Source organism: Podarcis melisellensis, assembly GCF_964234715.1.
Source record: "Podarcis melisellensis genome assembly, chromosome: 12".
Lineage (NCBI taxonomy): Eukaryota > Metazoa > Chordata > Lepidosauria > Squamata > Lacertidae > Podarcis > Podarcis melisellensis.
In genome coordinates, this window is record NC_138544.1 from 6,411,521 (window position 1) to 6,433,964 (window position 22,444).

Sequence of the window (22,444 nt, forward strand, 5' to 3'; positions counted from 1 at the left end):
GACACTGTCTCCTGGGCGTTGGCACCCTGGCCAACAAGCCGGGCCTTCTCCTGCTCTCTTGCAGTGCTGAAAAACCCCACTACTCCAAAATACGCTTCAATAAGCTAGCAAGATTCCCTTCTTGGCCTGGCATCCCGTACACAGCCACTAGTTGCTGGCCCTTCTCTGAATTTTTCTGAGACCAAATGGTCACCCTCGATCAGGTGGCACTCAAGCATCCTCCGCCTTTGCCTGTCCTTTTTCTTCAGTACCGAAGTTACAGGTTTTTCAGTTATTCCTGAAAGTTCCTGCCTTGATTTGGCATCCTCCTGAGCAGCAATGCTCTCCGGACACTTCCCTTCTCTTCCCACCATCTTTCCTTATAGAAACATATTTCAGCAAACAATACATACAGCGAAGGTCGCTTTGCATATTGTTTAGGTGTATTTTTAAGAAGCTTTAAGCTGGACACCTAAAAATGTAAAGTGGTGAATGCAATAAATGTATGTTTGTGTATGTGTGTTGTATAGGCTTTCTCAGCAGGAAGCTGAGATTGGTTGCACCTCTAGCTGAATGTATAGTTAGGTTTTTCCTTGCGTAATGCACAAACTGTACAAAATGTCCCAGAAATGCCTGCATATTCGTGTCCTGACACTTTTGGTTAACTGGGCAAGAGATTAGCCAAGACTGGTGATCTCCCTCTGAGTGTTACATACTATGATGCATCTTGCTTCTTGGGGGGAAATGAAGGGCAAACTTTGAAGATTCCAAGGACAACTTGAAAAATAAGACAAAAGCAGGAATAGTGTGCTAAAGGGGAGGGGGAAACGAAAGCGTTTTAGAACCCCAGGGATTCCTATTGGCCAAAGTCCAGGCAAATTATCCATATTCTGGCTTCATTCATTGACTAAAAGCACTGGCAGATAGGAGCAGACAGGCCAGCTCCTTTCACAGAAATTTCTTCAATGGATGTCTGCGCATTTTGCTTCATAACTTTCTTTCCAGATGGGCCGAAGTCTGACTTAAAAAATAAAATGAAATGAAAGCTCTGAATCTGTTTGCCAGGTATCTCAGCAGTGTAAGTGTGTGTGGCACTGTAACCTTCATTTTCTTATCCAGGATCTGCCCACCTCACTCTTTGCACAATAATCTGTTAATCTGTGTAATTGCAGGCAATATTTCCTTCCAGTGGCAACCTCCTGTTTCTTATGACATAGGGCGAGTTTTTCAGGGACTTGCAGTGGAAGGAGCATTTGTGTAACTGTATCCTAACCCCGATGTGCATTACTGAAGAGTAAATCCATATAAAACACTGAAATATCCCTCTTTCGGAAATACTCCTTGATACAAGGGTCACTGCTACACTGCTCTGTCAGCACCTTTTTGGGTGGAAATCAGGGTGTCTTCAATCTAATTGACTTCAATCTGTTTTATAGCAAAAGTATCAACAGATGCAGTCATAGAAAAGCTCATATTCATAGAAAGCGTTCATAACTGCTACATCAGTTAGAAGTACTGCTATGGAAGCGTATTGTATTTTTCCGTGTATAACACGCCCCCATGTATAACACGACTCCTATTTTGCGGACTCCAAATAAAGAAATCCCCCATATGCACTATCGGTGTATAAGACGACCCCCAATTTTAAACTTGAAAAAATATAGTCTTATACATGGAAAAATACGGTAAGTGTATTTTCAAGTGTGTGGGAAAACTGTAGGACACAACTTCCCTTTGTAACCTCACTGTGTTAGTGATCTCAATCTTATCCACAAATCTCATGTTCAAGGGAAGCTGCATTTATATTTATATTTAAAATGTTGCTCCAAGTACTTACCGTTAAATTTAGCAACAGCCAACACTTTAAAATGACAACATTTTAACCAAAGTACATTTGTTATTGTTCCCTGACCTCAGAGGTTTTATTGGTGATGTGTTTGATAAAGGGAAGCTATTTTGAGAAGTATAGGACATTAAGTATTCACATGCATTTGACTTTAAAGATTAGTTTGAGGAAATGTGCTATGACAAAAGGTGAAAGTGTGCTTAGTTCTGTATAACACGTGGAAACTGGAATTCTAAAAATAAGTGATGTGCATCTCAAATGTTAACCATCAGCATCAAGAATTTAAGACAATTCTTCTTCATATACGATTGTTTCCACCTCTAAAGCAGTACGGTTGGGGGGGAAAAATAAGAATTCTCCATTTGTCCCATCTCTTAGTCTACGAAGGATCAGAGACTGGTGTATTCTGGCAGGTTGCTTCCTGATCACCTTCAGCTGAAAGATATTCTCAGAAAAGTAAGCTTTACTTTCACAACTTGCATTTACGTACAATCGCTACTTGTAAAAATGCTGTAGAAAATTCTGTTAAACTGCGTAGTGATACTGCTGTGTGCGAGAGATGCAATTCAAATATTGTACAATTGCATGTAGGAAAGTGGGGGCAACATGATTTGATTAGCTAACTACATAAGCAAAATAATTACTGCAGCATATATTTTAGTTTATTACACTGATATTAGTCGCCGGCTACTGAGATTGCAGGTAAAGAACGCAATGTCCTAACTGGTATACAGGTTTTCATGCTGAGGATTTAAAGGTAAGATCTTGCTGTCCTACGGTCTTTGCAATATTTCTGGATACACGTCTTGAAGTTCAGCATGCACATGACACGTCATTCTTACTACTAAGATTTACATCTTCCAAAGCAGTCCCAATTTAAGTGCTGTCATTCTGCAGATGTGAAATGAATATGCTAAAGCTACTTTTCCAGGTTCTATCTGATACAGTATGAAAATAGTGGAAGGTGTCAGCATAGAGATGCTCAGATTTGTGAAGGTAGCAATTAGTACACACACTCTAGATGAAAAAGTCAAAATATTGTGGATAAATAAGTGAAAATCTCCAAGGTGACTCATTGCTCAAAAAGGAAGTTTGGGCGTGTGTTGAGGCCCATAATAATGACGAGGTAGGAAAAACTAGCTTGATACTTAAGTGGATTTACTTAAAATTCCAAGAGGATGCAAGAATATCTTGACCTCCCCTTTTTGCATTAAATCCCTTCTAATTTAACTCTTAATTGAATAAAAACCGGAACATATTGCAAGACGCAGGTGTGACTTGCTAGAATAAAATTCAAGCTCTTTTTATTTGCTTTCTTATGAATCCAAGTAATTTGATGTACTATCTGATGACTGTAATTCAGGTGCTTACACACCTGCAGGCTCTCTGTTGGCATCTTTGGCCCAGCGATGAGCACATGAGGCAATTTTCATTTCCATACCTGATCCACAGTGGAGTCCTTGTTTATGAACCTGGAGTTACTTAACGATACGAATAATATTTCACATTTATGCAGGACGCTTTGAGTTTTCAATGCATTTCACATACATTGGTTGTCCATACAATATCTGTGTAAGAAAGGCACGCCAGTAACTTTCTCCAGGTATAACCTCTGGTTCACATGTGGTGGACATGCAAGAAAATTAAGGAATTTAAAAATGTAATCTGTGATGAGCTTAAAATAATTATTAAGGTATCTTTTACAAAAGAGCCGGAGGCTTTTCTCCTAGGGGTACTTGGCCCAGACATGCCAAAAATTGCAAGAGATATAGTCTTGTACGCCATTGTAGCAGCAAGAATACTAATCGCAATGAATTGGAAAGGAGAGAAATCCGCAAGAAGGCTGGAGTGGCAAAGTAAATGGATGGAGTTTGCCAAATGGGCAAAAATGACAAAAAAACTGAGAGGCAACACTGAACAAATATTTATTCAGAAATGGGACATGTATAAAAAGTATCTTAAAGATTACTGTAATAATATAAAGTCAGTGGCAGGACTTGAATGACCTCTGTGTTGTGATGGGCAATTATAAGAGAATATATTATTGATTATTAAAAAGAAAATGGAGATTAATAGTGCACCAGATAAAATAAGCAGTAAATACATGATGGGGTGGTGGGAAGTTGTTGGGAATGCAAGAAGAGAGTACAGTGAGCAAATATTGTTATTTTCTTTTTGTAATTTTGTTTTGACCACATCTACATTTGTTTGTTATGGCCTTTTAATCTTAATAAAGCATTAAAAATGGGGGGACCTCAAAACCCTCTGGTTCATTGTAATAGTTTGTAATAAATCAGTGTGGGATGCGGGTGGCGCTGTGGGTTAAACCACAGAGCCTAGGGCTTGCCGATTGGAAGGTCAGCGGTTCGAATCCCTGCGACGGGGTGAGCTCCCGTTGCTCAGTCCCTGCTCCTGCCAACCTAGCAGTTCGAAAGCACGTCAAAGTGCAAGTAGATAAATAGGTACCGCTTCGGCGGGAAGGTAAACGGCGTTTCCGTGCACTGCTCTGGTTCGCCAGAAGTGGCTTAGTCATGCTGGCCACATGACCCAGAAGCTCTTTACTGGTCGGCTCTTTCGACCAGTAAAGCAAGACGAGCACCGCAACCCCAGAGTCGGTCACGACTGGACCTAATGGTCAGGGGCCCCTTTGTAAATGAGTGCCTATAGGAGAAAAATACATTTGTCTCTTATAGAGAGTGTGTTCAAACTGTTGTTTCTGAATCACTAGCCTTCCTTGGAAACTAACAGTTTTCTTGATGAGAAGATTGGTAATAGGATCTTCTGCTAAAATTCAGGGGAGCGTTGACCATGTTCTATGCGCACTCTCAATTTGTGGTTAATAAGTTTTCACAATTTTCGTGCACAGGTGTACCCTGGAGCACATTTCTCCTGAAATGTACCGGGAGTCTGTTGCACACGTTCAGAAGTTTGATCACAGACTAATCGATATTGATTGAGGTCGGGGATTCCCTGTGGATAGAAGGTTTGAATTCCACTGCAGCATGAGTTGCCATAAGCTTTGTGACTTGCAACGGTTTGCTCTCTGGGAGCTTTTTAGCTGGAATTCCTGTAGAATAGACAGACGTGCCTTTCTCTAAATGCAGGTATTGATTCTGACGGCACAGCTCGGATGAGTAATTGCTTTGGCCGTTGATTTTGAAAATGCAACTTGATCTATAGTTTGATAAAAAAGGTTTTTCTTTGGTGAAATGATTCACCCGTCTGTCACCAGAGGAAGGGCAGATTTTGCGGGGAAGTTCATAAGTTTTAATTAGAAAATTGGATTCTGAACAGAAGGACTAGCTGTGGTAAAAAGTGCAACTCTGGTTCTCCTATTTTGCGTACATTTTTAAGAACAAAAATCTTAGTATAAGACGGGTCAGCAACCTAAGGCCCATGGGCCACAAACAGCCCATGGGGGTCATTTAACAGGCCCATGGACCCCCACTGCCCACTCGGTTGGCTCCTGTGCGCCGTGCTAAACTGCCACAGAGCAAAACAGGGACCGCCTTCTGTGACGATGGCCGGCTTCCCATTGGCTGCAGGAAGCTCCTGCAGCCAATGGGAAGCTACGACGCCTCCTCTGTGCTGGAAAGAGCGCCAGAAATAGCGTTTGCGCATGTATGCGTGCGCACACACACTCTGGCCCACTGCGGTATCTGCGAGACCATGAACCAGCCCAGGCCACAAAAACTTTGCCGAACCCTGGTGTAAGACTTCTCTAATATATATTTTTCCAATAAATATTCTGAAATATATTTTATTCTTCAAGTAACAGTGTAAAATATTTACTTGCCTCTGAACCGTTCAGCTGTAATGTGTATATACCAATTTTGTATGTAAAAATTGCCTAATTTTTCTGCTAAAACTGCTCACTTTTTATTTTAGCAAGATGAGTATCATATGGTTCATCTAGTATGTTCTTCACGGACACCCCCAAATTCTCCAAAGCCTGATACCCTTAGGGAAAACAATGGATCGTCAGCACCTAGCAACAGTTCGGTGAGTTGGCTTTGTGTAAGGTGCTGTCATTAAAGCTCTGTCAACAATGCTCTTTTACTATAATAAATCCTGACAGGAATATGATGACAGCATGGCAGTGTTTCAGCTTGCAGCTTCATCTATTTCATTTTTTTTTTTTAAGTATCAAAGTGCTTGACTATGATCCCAAGAGGAAACAGGTCCTGGTCCTGGGGTGTATAATGGAACTGCAAAATCCCTAGACTACTCAAATTGTTGAAAAACTTGCTGTTTTTCATGCTGTTGTGTTTGGGGATCCTAGGTGTACTGACATTGTCGTGTCTACTCCCCTCTCCCCAAATAATTAGTGTGTAATTATGATATTTTCACTCAGAATAGGAATACAGACCCACTTTGTAGAATGCTATTTCTCCCCCCCCCCCCGCAAGTCATTGTGATCTTTCCCCCTTGATAGCAAGAACTGCTTTACACATGATGTTTTTCCCACGTGAGGAAAATTTTAATTTTTTAAAAAATATGTTGCCCCTTACTAAGGAAGCAGGCTAGGATTTTTATTTACTCAAGAGTCTTAAAGGAAAAACAGCAACAAGAAGTCACAGAGAATAATTGCGAACCTAATGGTTCAGGGAAAGTGTATTGACTTCAGGTGTGAGAGGTATGCAATGTGAAATACTCGTTTTTGCAGAGTTTGGGGGACCAAACTATTCAGCATAAAACAGAATCCTTTCTACATCTGATGGAAATTACCGTTTGCATTTTTTTTACAAAAAGAGTTCGGAACATTCAGGATCGACGACTCCTTCGCCATCTCAAGAATCTTCACATACCGCTGGCACCGATGGTGTAAGACATCGCAACCTGGCACAGAGCAATCCTGTTCAGAGCCACCCGTTCCCTTATATAATGCAAGGGTAAGTGAAATGCTGAAGGGCTTTTTGCAAGAGCTTTGTTCAAACATTCTGACTCCAGCTACAGAAGCTGAGACTGTTGAACAGATTCTTGGGCCGGAGTATTGTATACGGGGGTTTCAGAGAGCTGTCGCTGTTACTGATATTGTTGATGTATCTTTAGTTTTAGATCTTACAATTTATGTGGAAATTGTTTCCATTAGCTTGTGTGCTTTTTGATGTGTTTTACTTACTGTTTATGACTTCTGTTATGTTTGTAATTACGTAAATTTTGTCATGTTGTAAAACACGCTGAGCATAGTTTCAACTATGGAAAGGCGGCATACAAATCAAATGATGATGTGATGATTCATTTCTTGCAAGGTACTGTAATAACAGGGACGTGGGTGGCGCTGTGGGTTAAACCACACAGCCTAGGACTTGCCGATCAGAAGGTCAGCGGTTCGAATCCCCGCGACGGGGTGAGCTCCCGCTGCTCGGTCCCTGCTCCTGCCAACCTAGCAGTTCGAAAGCACAAAGTGCAGGTAGATAAATAGGCACTGCTCCGGCGGGAAGGTAAACAGCGTTTCCGTACGCTGCTCTGGTTCGCCAGAAGCGGCTTAGTCATGCTGGCCACATGACCCGGAAGCTGTACTCCAGCTCCCTTGGCCACTAAAGCGAGATGAGCGCCGCAACCCCAGAGTCGGTCACGACTGGACCTAATGGTCAGGGGTCCCTTTACCTTTACTGTAATATCAATACTGTATTGCAAGATTACGTTTGGCTGAAAACTTAAAAGTCCTGTGGACGCTAACCAGGTTGGAGAAAAAGGCAGCGGATTTCTCCTTGCAAAACGAACAAGCTTCCATTTATTGTATTTGTTTAGTGAATTTATTTCGTAAAATTTATACGCCGCTCGGTGGTAGAAATAAACACCAGAGCAGTTTACAAAACAGGTAATCAGTATATACCTAAGGGCTCTTACAAAATTTCTGTGCATGAATAACTTGTCTTTCCCCACCACCAAGTGTAGAATGATTAACTTTTAAGTTTGCTAATGATGCTGTTCGTCCTTGCTGTGTTGAGCAATTTTCAAAGCATCTGGTGCTATTATCAGCGCTTTCATCAGCATCTGATAGGCCTTTCCTTCAAGATTTATCTGTTACATAGCAGTTTATGGAATACATCTGCAAGTGCCGTACATCAAAAGAAGATGCCTTCACTGATTATTTTTTCACATGTTCTGTTCTAGGCTGACTACAGTGAAGGACAAAAAATGTGCTCACTTCTTAGAGAGGGAAACTGGTCAGGGTCACAACTGAGGTTATTCATTTTTCCCAGCTTCCGTCGTTCATTAAAATAATAATTCACGGCAACTCTTTTTGTTCCTGGATCATTTTTACTTCCAAAGAGTTAAAAATCAATTTGGGGGAGGGATTAGTGGGTGACACATTGTTTTTTGAGGAAAAAATAGTGTTGAAGATAGTTGGCAGCTGTATCTGCAGATGCAGTTATGTTTACTGTGGCCTCCTAGCTTATGCTAACATTTCTCCATGTGATAATGAAACATATTTGTGAACACTTGGAGAAACTAAATAGGTTTCACTTTCATGTGTGAACTGCAGGATTGATAAAAAAGCAGACTGTCTCAAAAATAAGCTGGTTTGAAATGAAATCTGAATTTGATACAGGTGTGTTAAAATATATAGACATACTTTAAACCAGATCCCTTCTATCAGTTGTGTTTAGGCTGTTGTCCTGTTCCCAGTTACCTGGAAGTAAGCCATATTAAAGGGATGCGGGTGGCGCTGTGGGTTAAACCACCAAGCCTAGGACTTGCTGATCAGAAGGTCGGCGGTTCAAATCCCCGCAACGGGGTGAGCTCCCGTTGCTCGGTCCCTGCTCCTGCCAACCTAGCAGTTCGAAAGCATGTCAAGGTGCCAGTAGATAAATAGGTACTGCTCCGGCGGGAAGGTAAACAGCGTTTCCGTGCACTGCTCTGGTTCGCCAGAAGCGGCTTAGTCATGCTGGCCACATGACCTGGAAGTTGTACACCGGCTCCCTCGGGCCAATAAAGCGAGATGAGCACCGCAACCCCAGAGTCGTCCGTGACTGGACCTAATGGTCAGGGGTCCCTTTTACCTTTACCTAAGCCATATTAAACTCCATGGAAATCACTTCTAAGTCGCTATATAAGATTGCACTGTTATCCTGATTTTTGGTTTAAATGAAAGGTAAAAAATACCCGAACATTATAAATGTGAAAAAATGGATTAATTTACTTCCGTACAAATTATGACTACTTAGGTAAAGGTACCCCTGCCTGTACGGGCCAATCGTGTCCGACTCTAGGGTTGTGCGCCCATCTCACTTAAGAGGCAGGGGGCCAGCGCTGTCCGGAGACACTTCCGGGTCACGTGGCCAGCGTGATGAAGCTGCTCTGGCGAGCCAGCACCAGCGCAGCACACGGAAACGCCGTTTACCTTCCCACTATAAAGCGGTACCTATTTATCTACTTGCACTTAGGGGTGCTTTCGAACTGCTAGGTGGGCAGGAGCTGGGACCGAAAGACGGGAGCTCACCCCACCGCGGGGATTCGAACCGCCGATCATGCGATCGGCAAGCCCTAGGCGCTGAGGTTTTACCCACAGCGCCACCCGCGTCCCTATGACTACTTAGACTCTACCAAACAGATAAACTTATTTTGCATCTCATTGCTGGGGCATTTCTATCTAGTAACTGCCAGTTGCTTCTGGAAAATTCTAGGCATATAGGCCTCCTATAGGTGATGTTGAAAAGTGCCCTTGCACATATACAGAGGGAGCCAAATAAAAACCCTTAATTTCATAACAACTTTCCTGTCTCTCAAAAGGCTGTAAACATCTGAAGCCTAGAGGTTTGAGTTTATGCAACTCTGGTTGCAAACGAGTATGTTTTATCTTGTTCTGAAACAAGATGCAAAACTGATTGCTTGATTGAAATCTATCTACTCTGGTGAACTCTACCTGTAGTGTATTAAATTCCCAAATTCACACATAAATGTGTATTGAAACCCACAAAATCTACTCTTTTGCACTCTTGTTGACTAATACTGATAGCTTCCTTAAATGCTTTTGTTAGGAAACAGTCAAAGTATTCTTCGCAAGCAAAAATATTTTAAGTAGAGGCACGTGTGGCATAATGGAATCAGATTATTCTCCCAACAATATTGTATTGTATTGTACATCAGAACTTCTAGTATTCTCCCCACTTCTCCCATCTCCTTAGTCTTGAAAGTATATTGTGAATTAGCAAGGTCTCCTGTGGCATCTTGCAGCCAATTTTCTTTCTAAGATAGGAATTGTTGTCTGATGCAATACAGTTGCGTCAACTGCTAACACTGTAAATACTTGTTGCCCTTAAAGATAAGATGGGGCATTTCTGTTCTTTAAGATTCTCTTTAATGAACGTGGGCGGCTGACGGTTTTATATCATGCCAGCTTCTTCTAAAATCACGTTAGTACTTGACCCTGCTAACTGAGCACTCTGCTTTGCAAATGCTGTAGTTGTAACATGTTATCACACATTTGGTGTGAAGTAGCACACAGCGCTTGTTCCTAAATATTATATGAGTATATTTCCTCTACTGTAAAGTCTTACGTCCTGATAAATGATACCAAAGTGTGATCTTCTACTTTAATGGAAAATGACAGTGGAAATCACTCTGTCTGTCTGTCTGTCTGTCTGTCTCTCTCTCTCTCTCTCTCACTCTCTCATTCTCTCTCTCTCTCTCTCTCTCTCTCTCTCTCTTTCTCTCTCTCTCTCTCTCTCTCTCTCTCTCTCTCTCTCTCTCTCACACACACACACACACACAAAACCTGCCAGGGTCTAAATCAGGCTTCCTCAAACTCGGCCCTCCAGATGTTTTGAGACTACAATGCCCATCATCCCTGACCACTGGTCCTGCTAGCTAGGGATCATGGGAGTTGTAGTCCAAAAAACATCTGGAGGGCTGAGGTTGAGGAAGCCTGGTCTAAATTAACAAGGAAGATAACTTTTTGGTTTTTGCTGATTACACCTTTAGGAGGCCTGCAAGAGGGGGAGGGGCTGTGTTGAAATGCTCTTGAATTTCCTGTAGCACTAGATTTCTGCGTGCTTGCAAAATGCTAAATTCAATTTAGTAAGGAAATAAAGTTTTAAGGAAAATGTGCGCAGGTGAAATCACCCTGTCAACACATAATACCTGATTTCTGATTTAGCGACTTAAAAGCAGACGACTGTCATCTCCTTTTGTCTTTGTGGGGAAACGTGTTCTATGTAACTTTGGATATTCCATTGGTATCGGACAACCTGGCATGTAATTCGCTTTGATTGTCTGCAGCAATGTAGGAAACCAGTTCCCTGGGCAAGGAGTGCCAGCTGCTTTCCCTGTGTACCCTGCTTTCAGCCCACTGCAGATGATTTGGTGGCAGCAGATGTATGCCCGCCAGTATTACATGCAATAGTAAGTACAAACGGTGCGTTCTTTAAATTAGTCTTGAGACAGCAGAGTGGCAGTTAAGACATAGAGACAAGACTTTGTTATTCTTGAGTAGGCACTAGGACACCACCAGGCGAGTATTGTTACCCTACACTTGCTTGAAGCCGCCCTAGTGCGCCCTCAGAAACACCTTTCAGGTGAGTGCCAACGCTACCTTCCCCGGGCTTTGGTAAACTAAATCTAAGGTGAAAACATATTTTCCCCCAATCATTCACCAGAATAATTTCTCCTTTGTGAGAAATGCTTACAAATGCAGCCTTACTTTTGGTTCATGCTTTATAATGGAGAAAAATGAATATAAGTTTTTTTGGGGGGTGATACTTAAGTAGCAGTCAAATACAACATTCCTAGTTTTCCTAGAGTGGACATGCAAGGGGATGTTTGGTACAGCCAGTTGGAACTTCCTGTTTCCTCCTGGGCTGGGAAATACTTCCTTTGCATGTGATTAGAGGTGGGCGTGACCTTACCTGTGTAGGTATCAAAAGCACAGGGCACGCAGCACTCTCTCTTTGACATCCTCCATCATTGGAGCAACAGCTCTTTTTAGCTAGAGATGCCCTGTTGGCTCTGAGAACACTGGGACTATCTCCATATGGCAGGCATGTCTAAAGTCTGTTTTGGGGGCCTAATCCGGCCCAGCGGTCAGTTTAATCTGGCCCCCGTGGCTGTTTATTTGTTTATTTCCTGGGGTAAAATCCTAAAAAAAGCTCAACAACTTCAACCCTTTGGGTCGGCCCTCACGGCCCTTGACTTCATCAAATCTGGCCCTCTTAGAAAAGTTTGGACACCACTGCCATATGGGATAGCTCCGCATGTATATATTTTGTAACTAAGTCTGTCTTCAGGGATCCAACTGTGAACTGATGATGTTGTAAGCAAACTTCTTTTACTGACTTGAAATAAGATTGTCGTGTGTTCTTCTTCTGAGAGGGATAAAAGGGGACTTACCAGGAACATACAATCCAGTATTGAATTGTATGATAGTGAGAGGCTTAAACAAGCCAGCAACCAGCTACCCACTTACGTGTTAAAAGGGGAATGCACTCTGCTCAGTAAAGGGACTTGCTAACGCAAGTTAGGGAGGATATTAATAAGCAATATATCCTCTCCTGCCTCCCTGAACATTCCCACAAAGTTGATTTGTATTATTGTTTCATGTATTATTGTTTCATGATGAAGAGCATTCTTAGGACCTTGCCTTCCCATCCGTTGGCTTTCAGGATGGGTACTGCCGGAAAGTGGCAGGCCACCATGCCACGCCACAGCTGTGTTGGCCTAGACTGTGCCTTGGCCAAAGGCCTGGTGGAACAGCTCTGTCTTGCAGGCCCTGCAGAAAGATGTCAGGTCCCGCAGGGCCCTAGTCTCTTGTGACAGAGTGTTCCACCAGATTGGGGCCACGGCCGAAAAAGCCCTGGCTCTGGTGGAGGCCAGCCTAACCTCCCTGTGGCCAGGGATCTCCAACATGTTTTTATTTGAAGACCGTAAGGTCCTCCTTGGGGTGTACCAGGAGAGAGGTCCCGTAGGTACGAGGGTCCTAGGCCGTATAGGGCTTGAAAGGTTAAAACCAGCCCCTTAAACCTGATCCTGTACTCCACCAGGAGCCAGTGCAGCTGGTATAGCACGGGTGAATGTTATCCCCCTAAGGAGTCTCGCCGCAGCAATCTGCACCCACTGGAGTTTCTGGGTCAGTCTCAGGGGCAGCCCCACGTAGACTCAGTTACAGTAATCAAGTCTGGAGGTGACCATCGCGTGGATCACAGTGGCTAGGTCAGGCCTCTCCTTGTCATTCCATGTCAAAGTGCAAGTAGATAAATAGGTACTGCTCTGGCGGGAAGGTAAACGGCATTTCCATGCACTGCTCTGGTTTGCCAGAAGCGGCTTAGTCCTGCTGGCCACATGACCCGGAAGTTGTACGCTGGCTCCCTTGGCCAGTAAAGCGAGATGAGCGCCGCAACCCCAGAGTCGGTCACGACTGGACCTAATGGTCAGGGGTCCCTTTACCTTTAAATTGCTTTATGAATTCACCGCAGTGGGCAGTATTGAAGGAGAAGTGTAACCTGTGCCAGGCTATGAACGCATTTGCCCCGGGTAGTTCAGCTGACGATTGTGAAGAATGTTCATGCATAGATACCTAACGAAGGTGGTGGTTGTTTTTTTTGCACTCCTCAACAGTCAAGCTGCAGTTTCAGCCCAGGCAACGCCCAGCACAGACTCAGACAGCCCCCCCGTTCCGCAGCCCCCCAACTCTGAGCGTGCTCCTGCCAATGAGCCCCCAGCAGCACCCAATGTAGCCCCCCAGGAGAACAGGCCTGTCAATCAGAATGTGCAGATGAATGCTCAAGGAGGCCCAGTGATGAACGAGGAGGACTTCAACCGAGACTGGCTGGACTGGATGTATACCTTTTCCAGAGCGGCTATCCTGCTTAGCATTGTCTACTTCTATTCGTCCTTCAGTCGGTTTGTGATGGTGATGGGAGCCATGCTGCTGGTTTACCTGTGAGTAAATGCTGCTGATTGATACACAGCTCTTTGGTCTGAATACAGAGCACTCCCCCAAGTACAGCATTTCGACAGTCAATGCAGATCAGTACAGTGGTACCTCGGTTTACAAACTTAATCCGTTCCGGAAGTCCGTTCTGAAACCAAAACCGTTCTGAAACCAAGGCGTGCTTTCCCTAATGAGGCCTCCCACGGCCGGTGCCCTTCCACCGTTCGGCTTCCATTCTTAGACGGAGGTAAAGTTCACAAACCGGGACACTACTTCCGGTTTTGTGGAGTACGTTAACCTGTTCATAAACAGGACTGTTCGTAAGCCGAGGTACCACTGTATTGGTTTCCCTGTATTGTGTAGTGGAGTTTGCCCAAGGGAGATGGTGACTTGCCCAGTCCGTTCATGGCCAAAGTGAGATCTGAACCAGGGACTTCCCAGTCCCTATTGCTTTCCTCTGTCCAACCCCAAGTTTGACCATTAGCATAATCCATGTAAATAATGGTCAAGGGTTTTCTTGTCAGCTACGTCATCAGAATCTGAACTTTAAAGTTTGGCTGATGGAAAACTAATCATTTTAGAAGTTCATTTCTGTTAGTACAGTGGACGCTCGGGTTGCGAACGTGATCTGTGTGGGAAGCACGTTTGCAACCCGCAGCGTCCGCAACCTGCAGCGCCGCATCTGCGCATGCGCGGGTCACAATTTGGCGCTTCTGCGCAAGCACAAAGCGCAATTTAGTGCTTCTGTGCATGTTCAAGCGCCGAAACCTGGAAGTAACCCATTCTGGTACTTCCGGGTTTGGCGCAGCGCACAACCCGAAATCACGCAAGCCGAAGCATCTGTAACCCGGGGTATGACTGTATTTAAAATGCGTTAAAAACAAATTAATTTAAAAATTGTACTTTAAGATAAATACTTAGCATGACCTTGAATGAATAGACTTTATTTGCATAGCCGACAGGCCATAGCATCAAAGGACAAACACCGACAAAAATACATTACAAATATATTACCATAAAATCTTATGACCTATTAAAACCCTAGGTAGAAGCTGGATTATCATTCATCCATGACCCTCTGTCCCATGGGCGGCAGCCTTTTCTCTGGTAGATTGTTCCAGGTCGGTTAAGTGAATAGGCCAGCCAAATTGAAAGATTATAAATATAAATATGTTTATATTTATGTTTCCGAGCACAATTCAAAGTGTTGGTGCTGACCTTTAAAGCCCTAAACGGCCTCGGTCCATTATACCTGAAGGAGTGTCTCCACCCCCATCATTCTGCCTGGACGCTGAGGTCCAGTGCTGAGGGCCTTCTGGGTGTTCCCTCACTGCGAGAAGCAAAGCTACAGGGAACCAGGCAGAGGGCCTTCTCGGTAGTGGCGCCCACCCTGTGGAACGCCCTTCCAGCAGATGTCAAAGCGATAAACAACTACCTGACATTCAGAAGACATCTTAAGGCAGCCCTGTTCAGGGAAGTTTTTAACGTGTGATTTTACTGTATTTTTGGTTTTTATGGAAGCCGCCCAGAGTGGCTGGGGAGGCCCAGCCAGATGGGCGGGGTATAAATAATAAATTATTATTATTATTATTATTATTATTATTATTATTATTATTATTATTATTATTATAATAAATATAACCTCGGAGGGATGGTCAGGACAGGGAGAAAGATAATAATAACCAGATGCAGATAAATTAATAATCTCAGTACTTAAAACTTGGCAGAGGTAATAAAATAATAATAATAATAAAATGTAATTATAATAATAATAAGATCCTAGGCGAGGAATCCGGGTGACGACACTGATGTCATTCAGATAGCAGCTCTCAGTCTCATTGCTCTCTCGATAAATTTGGCAACCTTCTCTGTTGTCGAGCTGTTCTGGTCGGCCAGGAGTGAGAACAATTGGCTTCACAAGAGCGGCCCAGGATGGCAGATAGGAGTGGCGTGATGGTCTCGTCCCTGAGATCTTTATATAGGGAGCAAGACAAGAGAACGTGTGACACAGTCTCTACATAGCCAGCTCCACAGGGGCAGAGCCGGTTCTCGAATGCTATTTTTTGATATCTACCTTCAAGAACAGCTGAGGGTAACATATTTAGAACCTCCAAAAAGACTTAGCATGTGATATCTGATGTTGTATGAGCCTGCCATTCTAATTTCCACCTCAAACAACGTGGAATCTTTCTGGTTTCCTTCAGGAGGCTGAGGCATGTAGTGGGAACTGAATTTTCTTATATTGTTATCAAAAACCTATTTGAAACAGATGGAACAGCACATATAGTATCAGTGACTGAGCATCTTAAAGACAAAGCTTTTATTAATGCAAACTGAAGGGAGAATGAATCTGAGTATTTTGAGCATTGTTTTCTGTGAACAGAGGGGATCCCACAGGGGGAGCGTTGTAGATCAACACAAATCAGTTAGGGTAGGCACCCTGTTCACATTGGGTTCTAACAATGCTGTCCGTTAAGCTCACACACAGTATGTGGGCATGTGGTGGGTTATTTCTACTCGGAGAAAATGGGTGTGTGATCTCCACGTGTACCCTCTGCATTGGATCAAGAATATATGAGCAGCACTATTAATGTTTGGTTACGTTTGCCATGGTTGCCGTGTGCTCATCTGAATGAAAGTAGAAAATACCAGTGTATCTACATTCTGTCCTATGAATTAACGGGAACCATATTTTACAGAAGCAGCATCTGCTGCTATGTTTCATATTCATTAATAAGCTTAAACCATTTTTAAGGGCAGAGACGGAGCCTTAATTGCTCTACTGTCTATCATGATGTGCAGAGCTTTTCTGTAAAGCCAGCTTTTCTGTACATAATTTACTTTGCCAATAACAAGAATATGCAAATGATTTAAACTGAGCCTTTTGTAACTTTCCTAAAATTTCTGCAAGCTTGCCTAGGTCATGCAGTTCCACGTGTGGTTAAATAGGGACCTCTCTTCCTATTTTTAGTGACTATTGCCATCTGATTTGGTCTATTCCTTCTCTACAAATCAGGTTGAATAATGAACCTTCCAGTGGAGAGCTATTACACTGTTCCATTGCCAACATTATGTTTGTTTTCTCAGGTTAGGCAGGTATGATTTCTAGTAACTTTGCATATGTGTATTATAAAACAGACACCAAGCCGGATGGTTTCCATTCAGGCAAGAGGGACTCCAACAGCCTCCAGGGAACAATGAAGACCTGAACCACGATGGGCAAAACGTAAATAATGCTGGACTTGAGGAGATGGTAGGTGGATGCACATTCATGTTTACTTCCCGCTGGAGAGCGGTACTGTTGGCAGGTTTAAGATGTCCTGACAGCTCTTCCTTTAAAAGTGAGCTCTTACATTAAGGTAATGAAATTAAATTAAGACTACCATTCCATGTTCGGTTAACCTGGGAGTAAGCTTCTGGGACGTGGGTGGCGCTGTGGGTTAAACCACAGAGCCTAGGACTTGCTGGTCAGAAGGTCGGCTGTTGCTCTATCCCTGCTCCTGCCAACCTAGCAGTTCGAAAGCACGTCAAAAGTGCAAGTAGATAAATAGGTACCACTCTGTCAGGAAGGTAAACGGTGTTTCTGTGCGCTGCTCTGGTTTGCCAGAAGCGGCTTAGTCATGCTGGCCACATGACCTGGAAGTTGTACGCCAGCTCCCTTGGCCAATAAAGCAAGATGAGTGCCGCAACCCCAGAGTCGGCCACGACTGGACCTAATTTTCAGGGGTCCCTTTACCTTTAAGCTTCTTTGAATGGTGGAACTTTCTTAAGGTCTACAGGGCTGTAGGATCAAATGGTTAAATTGCACTTTTCTGATACATCATGTTGAGTTCTGTCATTTTATCAAATTTTCCCAAATTATTATATCCGGCTACATCATAGGTTTCCTTTTTTTAAAAAAAATATTTTTGCATTTTCCATTTTTCATAAACAAATTAATTAACTACATAAACATATAATCCCTTTAGACTCCCCCCATTGTGGATCTTAATGTAATGATTTCCCCCTCTGCATCTGTTTCATAACAATCCACAGTTCAAATTTTTACTACAAGTTTTCTGTCAATCCTACCAATGTATGTAATTGTTTACAGTAGCTTTTCAAATGAATTATAAACTTTCCCCCTTCTTCATTAAAGAAAGACCTCCTCTTCCTGGTTTCTAATTCTTCCTGTCAGCCTTGCCACCTTGCCATAGTTCATCAATTTTGTCTTTTCTCTGGTCAGATTTTCATTTCTGGGCTAACAAGAGCCCTACATCCTAGAATTCTGTATATATGACATGATTCCATCACTGCAATTTTTATCCCTCTGATTTGAAATGGTTAATGCCCCACGGAGGACCTTAAGGTCCATAAATAGCAACACCCTAGTGGTCCCGGGCCCTAAGGAAGTCAGATTAGCCTCAACCACAGCCAGGGCCTTTTCAACACTGGCCCCGGCCTGGTGGAATGCTCTGTCTCATGAGACCAGGGCCCTGCGGGATCTGATTTCTTTCCGCAGGGCCTGTAAGACAAAGTTGTTCCGCCTGGCCTTTGGCTTGGAGCCAATTTGATTCCCTCCCTCCCTCTCTTTCTTTTTCCTTTTTCCTTTTCTCCTCCTGTGATGAGGCTGCATTTTAATATTTTAATGTTTCAATATTTTAATGTTGTATTTTAATCTTGTATTTAAGTTGTATTCATTCAACTTGTTTTTATTACTGCTTGTTAGCCGTCCTGAGCCCGGCCTTGGCTGGGGAGGGCGGGGTATAAATAATAATAATAATAATAATAATTATTATTATTATTATTATTATTATTATTATTATTATACCACTTGGGGAATTTGTTTTGCAAAGGAGCACCTTATGGACGACGGGATTGACGAAGACAGCGGCGAAGATGTCGTTGACGTCAACGCAGAGCATCCGCATCCCGGCTTCATGGCCTCCGCCTGGTCCTTCATCACCACTTTCTTCACGTCCCTCATCCCCGAAGGGCCTCCACAAGTTGGCAACTAAGCCAGGCAGGAGCCGTCAGTAGCAGAGGAGAGTTATGCTCAAAAGTGGAAGTTGACTCTGGGCAGGGGGGTATTTTAAATACAGTGCAATTTCAAGATTTATAATGTAAACTTTCTGATCATGGTGTACAAAAATGTGTATTTTTCTCTCTCTCCGCTTTCTCATGCTTACGGATATTTTAAGCAGAAATGGACTAATAAATGCTTTTTAAAAGATTCTTTATGTAAAGAAGAACAAATGTAAAAAAAAATATATTAGTCTTCCATGTTTTTTTTTGTTTCAATTGTGATAACACTGAGGCGAGAAGCTTGTAGTTGGTGTGCGGCGTCATCCCTTTAAAGAGTTGTTAAAACACAAATCTCGGGAGGAAGTCTTTGGAAATAAGACCCTTCGCAGTAAAAAAACAGTCCCTGTATAGGAATCATTGTGTATGTGGTTTTAAAAATTGCTTAAAGTAAACCTGCACCATAGTTGGAGGCAACACTGTTTTGCCAGGGGCATGTATCCCCCCCTCTCACTTCATGCCACAAATGACATAGCAGCTCTTCAAAGGGAACAGACAGTGATCGAGTGCACTACAAACTGTTTAATACATGCTGTACTTTTTTTTTTTTAAATACATGTACTGGGAAGCACAGAAACATGTAATTAGTTTTTTAATTAAACAAAAAAGAAAAGCTACGGTGAAAAGAACACACATTCTTTTAATTCTTCTGTATTCGTCTCCAGCAGGGGTTGCCAACTCCCAAGAGACTGCGATCTACTTGCAGAATTAAAATCTGGTGGTGATCTACCCCAGGTCAAAGATGTGGAGCTTTTTTTAGGGAGGAGGAAAGTCCCGTTTTTATTTTTATTTTAAATCATTTTTATTAAGTTTTCCATTTTAACAATCCAGTCAAATCACATTGAATGTTCCCAATTGTACAAATATATATCAAATAGTCTAAATATTCTGCCTAAGTTATACATTTTTTGTTGGGACTTCCCATGCTTCAAGTTCAGGGGGCCTCTGATCATCTCATATCTCTGCTGCCTTGGATAGTCTTTCCAATAGTTCCTTTAAATCTTCCTGTTGTCAACCTTCCTTCTTTCATGGCCTCTGAGTTGTTTCCACAAGCGAGTTGAAGTAAGCAATGATGTGTTTCTGTGTGGATTTTATGTGTATGACTCTCCGCTGTTGTTGCAGTATGTCTTACACGCTGGTGTTTGTGCCAAATCAATCCAAAGGTCATTTCGCTGCCGGCAGACGCCATCTTCTCTCAGTTCCGATGAAATCAAATCTAGGCGTTTGCTCGTTAATTTTCCCAGACCGGTTGCATCAAACATTAGCCTTTCCAGGGGAGATTGACCAAATCGGACTTGAAATACAGATATAACGACATATTAAGAGCTCACCTCCCCCTGTGATTATTTATAACTCTGCAGCTCGGTCTTATTCCATCATGGCGGATTTCCAAATTAAAAAATGTGTCACATCTCAACATTCTAGGAACGGGAAGTCCCGTTTTTAAGGGTTTGGGGAGCTAAAGAGGAACAGCCACTCACCAACAGATCGCTGGGGAAACAAACAGCCTCACTGAGTAAGCTTTCGTTCTGCAAATTGTGCAAGAATGGAGGGCGGGGCAAGGGGGCGGGCCCGGATTCTATTTCACATAACCAAGTTATAGTTTGGCAATTAAAAAGGAGACATTATTTCCAAAATTCGAATGAGCCAGTCTTCGAGTGCATCTTGGCCCGATGGTGCTATCCTTCTGTTTTGTGGCTTAGGAGTATGCAGCAGGAAATGGTCTTAGCAGATCTCAGCTTGATCCGCGTGAAAAGATTTTCAGCAACTTGGAAGTGTGTTTGTCCTCTGATACCAACAACTTGCCGTATTTTTTGCTCTACAAGACGCACCAGACCATAAGACGCACCTAGTTTTTGGAGGAGGAAAACCATTCATCACAGGAACATTTCTATTGGTTCTGCTACTTTAGCGGCAATGTGTGAGGAAATGCCTGGTTTTTCTGTTTCTCTTTCTATGTGACATGTCCTAGGCTGGCCCATTGGGGTTTAGTTATCCAAGTAGCTGCTATGTACAGTTCTGAGTCCTGCATGTATACAGAGTTCTCCAGGATCCACTGCAATATTGCGAGAGATCCTGGAATGTACCTTTGGAACAGATGCCAGAAGTAGTCTGAGATCTGAGAAGTGTCACCTTGTGTAATCTATCTCCTAAGTTTCTTACAAATACAGTGGTACCTTGTTTTGAGTCCAGGATCCGTTCCGGAGCCCCGGACACTCGACAAAAGGGACGCTTGACAAAATGCCAATGTGCACACGCACATGAGCGGTTTTGCGCTTCTGCACGTGCGCAAGCAGCAAACCCGGATGTAAACCGTTCCGGTACTTCCGGGTTTGTCATGGACGTTCCACGAAATGGACGCTAAACAGTGCGGACTCACAACGACTTACTACTGTATATACGCTGCTAGTACTTCTTCCGTAGAGAGCAATTGCAATACAGTGGTGCCTCGCAAGATGAAAAGAATCCGTTCCGCAAGTCTCTTCGTCTTGCAGTTTTTTTGTCTTGCGAAGCAAGCCCATTAGCGGATTAGCGCTATTAGCGGCTTGGCGGGCTTAGCGGATCAGCTGATAAGCGGCTTAGCGGATCAGCAGTTAAGCGGCTTAGCGGATCAGCAGTTAAGCGGCTTAGCGGATCAGCAGTTAAGCGGCTTAGCGGATCAGCAGTTAAGCGGCTTAGCGGATCAGCAGTTAAGCGGCTTAGCGGATCAGCTGATAAGCGGCTTAGCGGATCAGCTGATAAGCGGCTTAGCGGATCAGCTGATAAGCGGCTTAGCGGATCAGCTGATAAGCGGCTTAGCGGATCAGCTGATAAGCGGCTTAGCGGATCAGCTGATAAGCAGCTTAGCGGTTTGGGAAAAAGGGGGGGGAGGAAAAAACCCCCGCAGGAACTCGCAAGACATTTAGGAAGCCCATAGGAAATTCGTTTTGCGAAGCACCTCCAAAACGGAAAACCCTTTTGTCTAGCGGTTTTTCCGTCTTGCGAGGCATTCATCTTGCGGGGCATCACTGTATTGTTAGCACCCGTCTGTCTTGGGAGACAATGGACCAGTGCCTTTGGAAGGTTATGACACCTGCTGTGACACTAGAGACTGATACGAGAGAGACATGGCTGCTGTAGCCGGGGCAGATGGAGGCGTCCAGTTGTGCTGCTGCAGATGCACCAGGGCATTTCTTTCTGTGCTCCTCCCAGCGGTCATTCCTCCTCTGGTCACTGCTATAGATGTATAACCTGTCTCCAGACATTGCGGCTGTGTACACGGGTGGAGGAAGGGGGGTGCGGTGGGTGCAGTTCACTGCTGAGGGGGGTGACAAAACACTTCTCCTGAGCTCTGCGCTGCCCAAACTATCTGCCCACTGCCTCCCCCCAGCTATAGGACGGCTGAGTGGGAGGAGGCAGGCAGACTCTGGAGGTGCCACAGTGTGCCCCGCCCTCACCCTGCCCCTATGGGCAGATCGCCCCGCCCCTGGATGCACCACCCCAGGCGCCTGAGCGGCTTCGTCCGCCACTGTGTGTACAAGGGATTCCTACATGGTGAAGTGGCCTGCCTTCAAGTCATGTTTGCAAACCTCTTTGTAGCACAGAGTTGGTCTGCCAACATTTTGTGCCTGAAGCCAACTCTCCGTAGAGCATACCCTAGATAATGGGTAGGCAATTCGGCCCGCGGATGGTCCGGGAATTTT

At 43.7% G+C, this 22,444-nt stretch overlaps 1 protein-coding gene and 1 long non-coding RNA gene across 2 annotated transcripts in view; one reads left to right on the forward strand and one right to left on the reverse strand.

Annotated features, from left to right (window-relative positions):
- The window catches only part of LOC309380961, a 36,326-nt gene extending 27,332 nt beyond the window's left edge, over positions 1-8,994 (reverse strand). The window contains exons 1-2 of the long non-coding RNA XR_014173228.1: positions 8,836-8,994; positions 7,436-8,465 (exon numbers count right to left, since the gene is read on the reverse strand). This is a non-coding gene — a long non-coding RNA (uncharacterized lncRNA). The remainder of the gene's footprint in view (positions 1-7,435; positions 8,466-8,835) is intronic.
- Positions 1-19,390, forward strand: part of HERPUD2 (HERPUD family member 2) — a 21,388-nt gene extending 1,998 nt beyond the window's left edge. Inside the window, exons 2-8 of the mRNA XM_081931166.1 lie at positions 2,204-2,281; positions 5,714-5,827; positions 6,578-6,717; positions 11,054-11,176; positions 13,385-13,708; positions 16,839-16,953; positions 18,536-19,390. Coding sequence (XP_081787292.1) covers positions 5,729-5,827; positions 6,578-6,717; positions 11,054-11,176; positions 13,385-13,708; positions 16,839-16,953; positions 18,536-18,697 — 963 coding nt within the window. The 5' untranslated portion in view covers positions 2,204-2,281; positions 5,714-5,728 and the 3' untranslated portion in view covers positions 18,698-19,390. The remainder of the gene's footprint in view (positions 1-2,203; positions 2,282-5,713; positions 5,828-6,577; positions 6,718-11,053; positions 11,177-13,384; positions 13,709-16,838; positions 16,954-18,535) is intronic.
- The last annotated feature ends 3,054 nt before the right edge of the window (positions 19,391-22,444 follow it).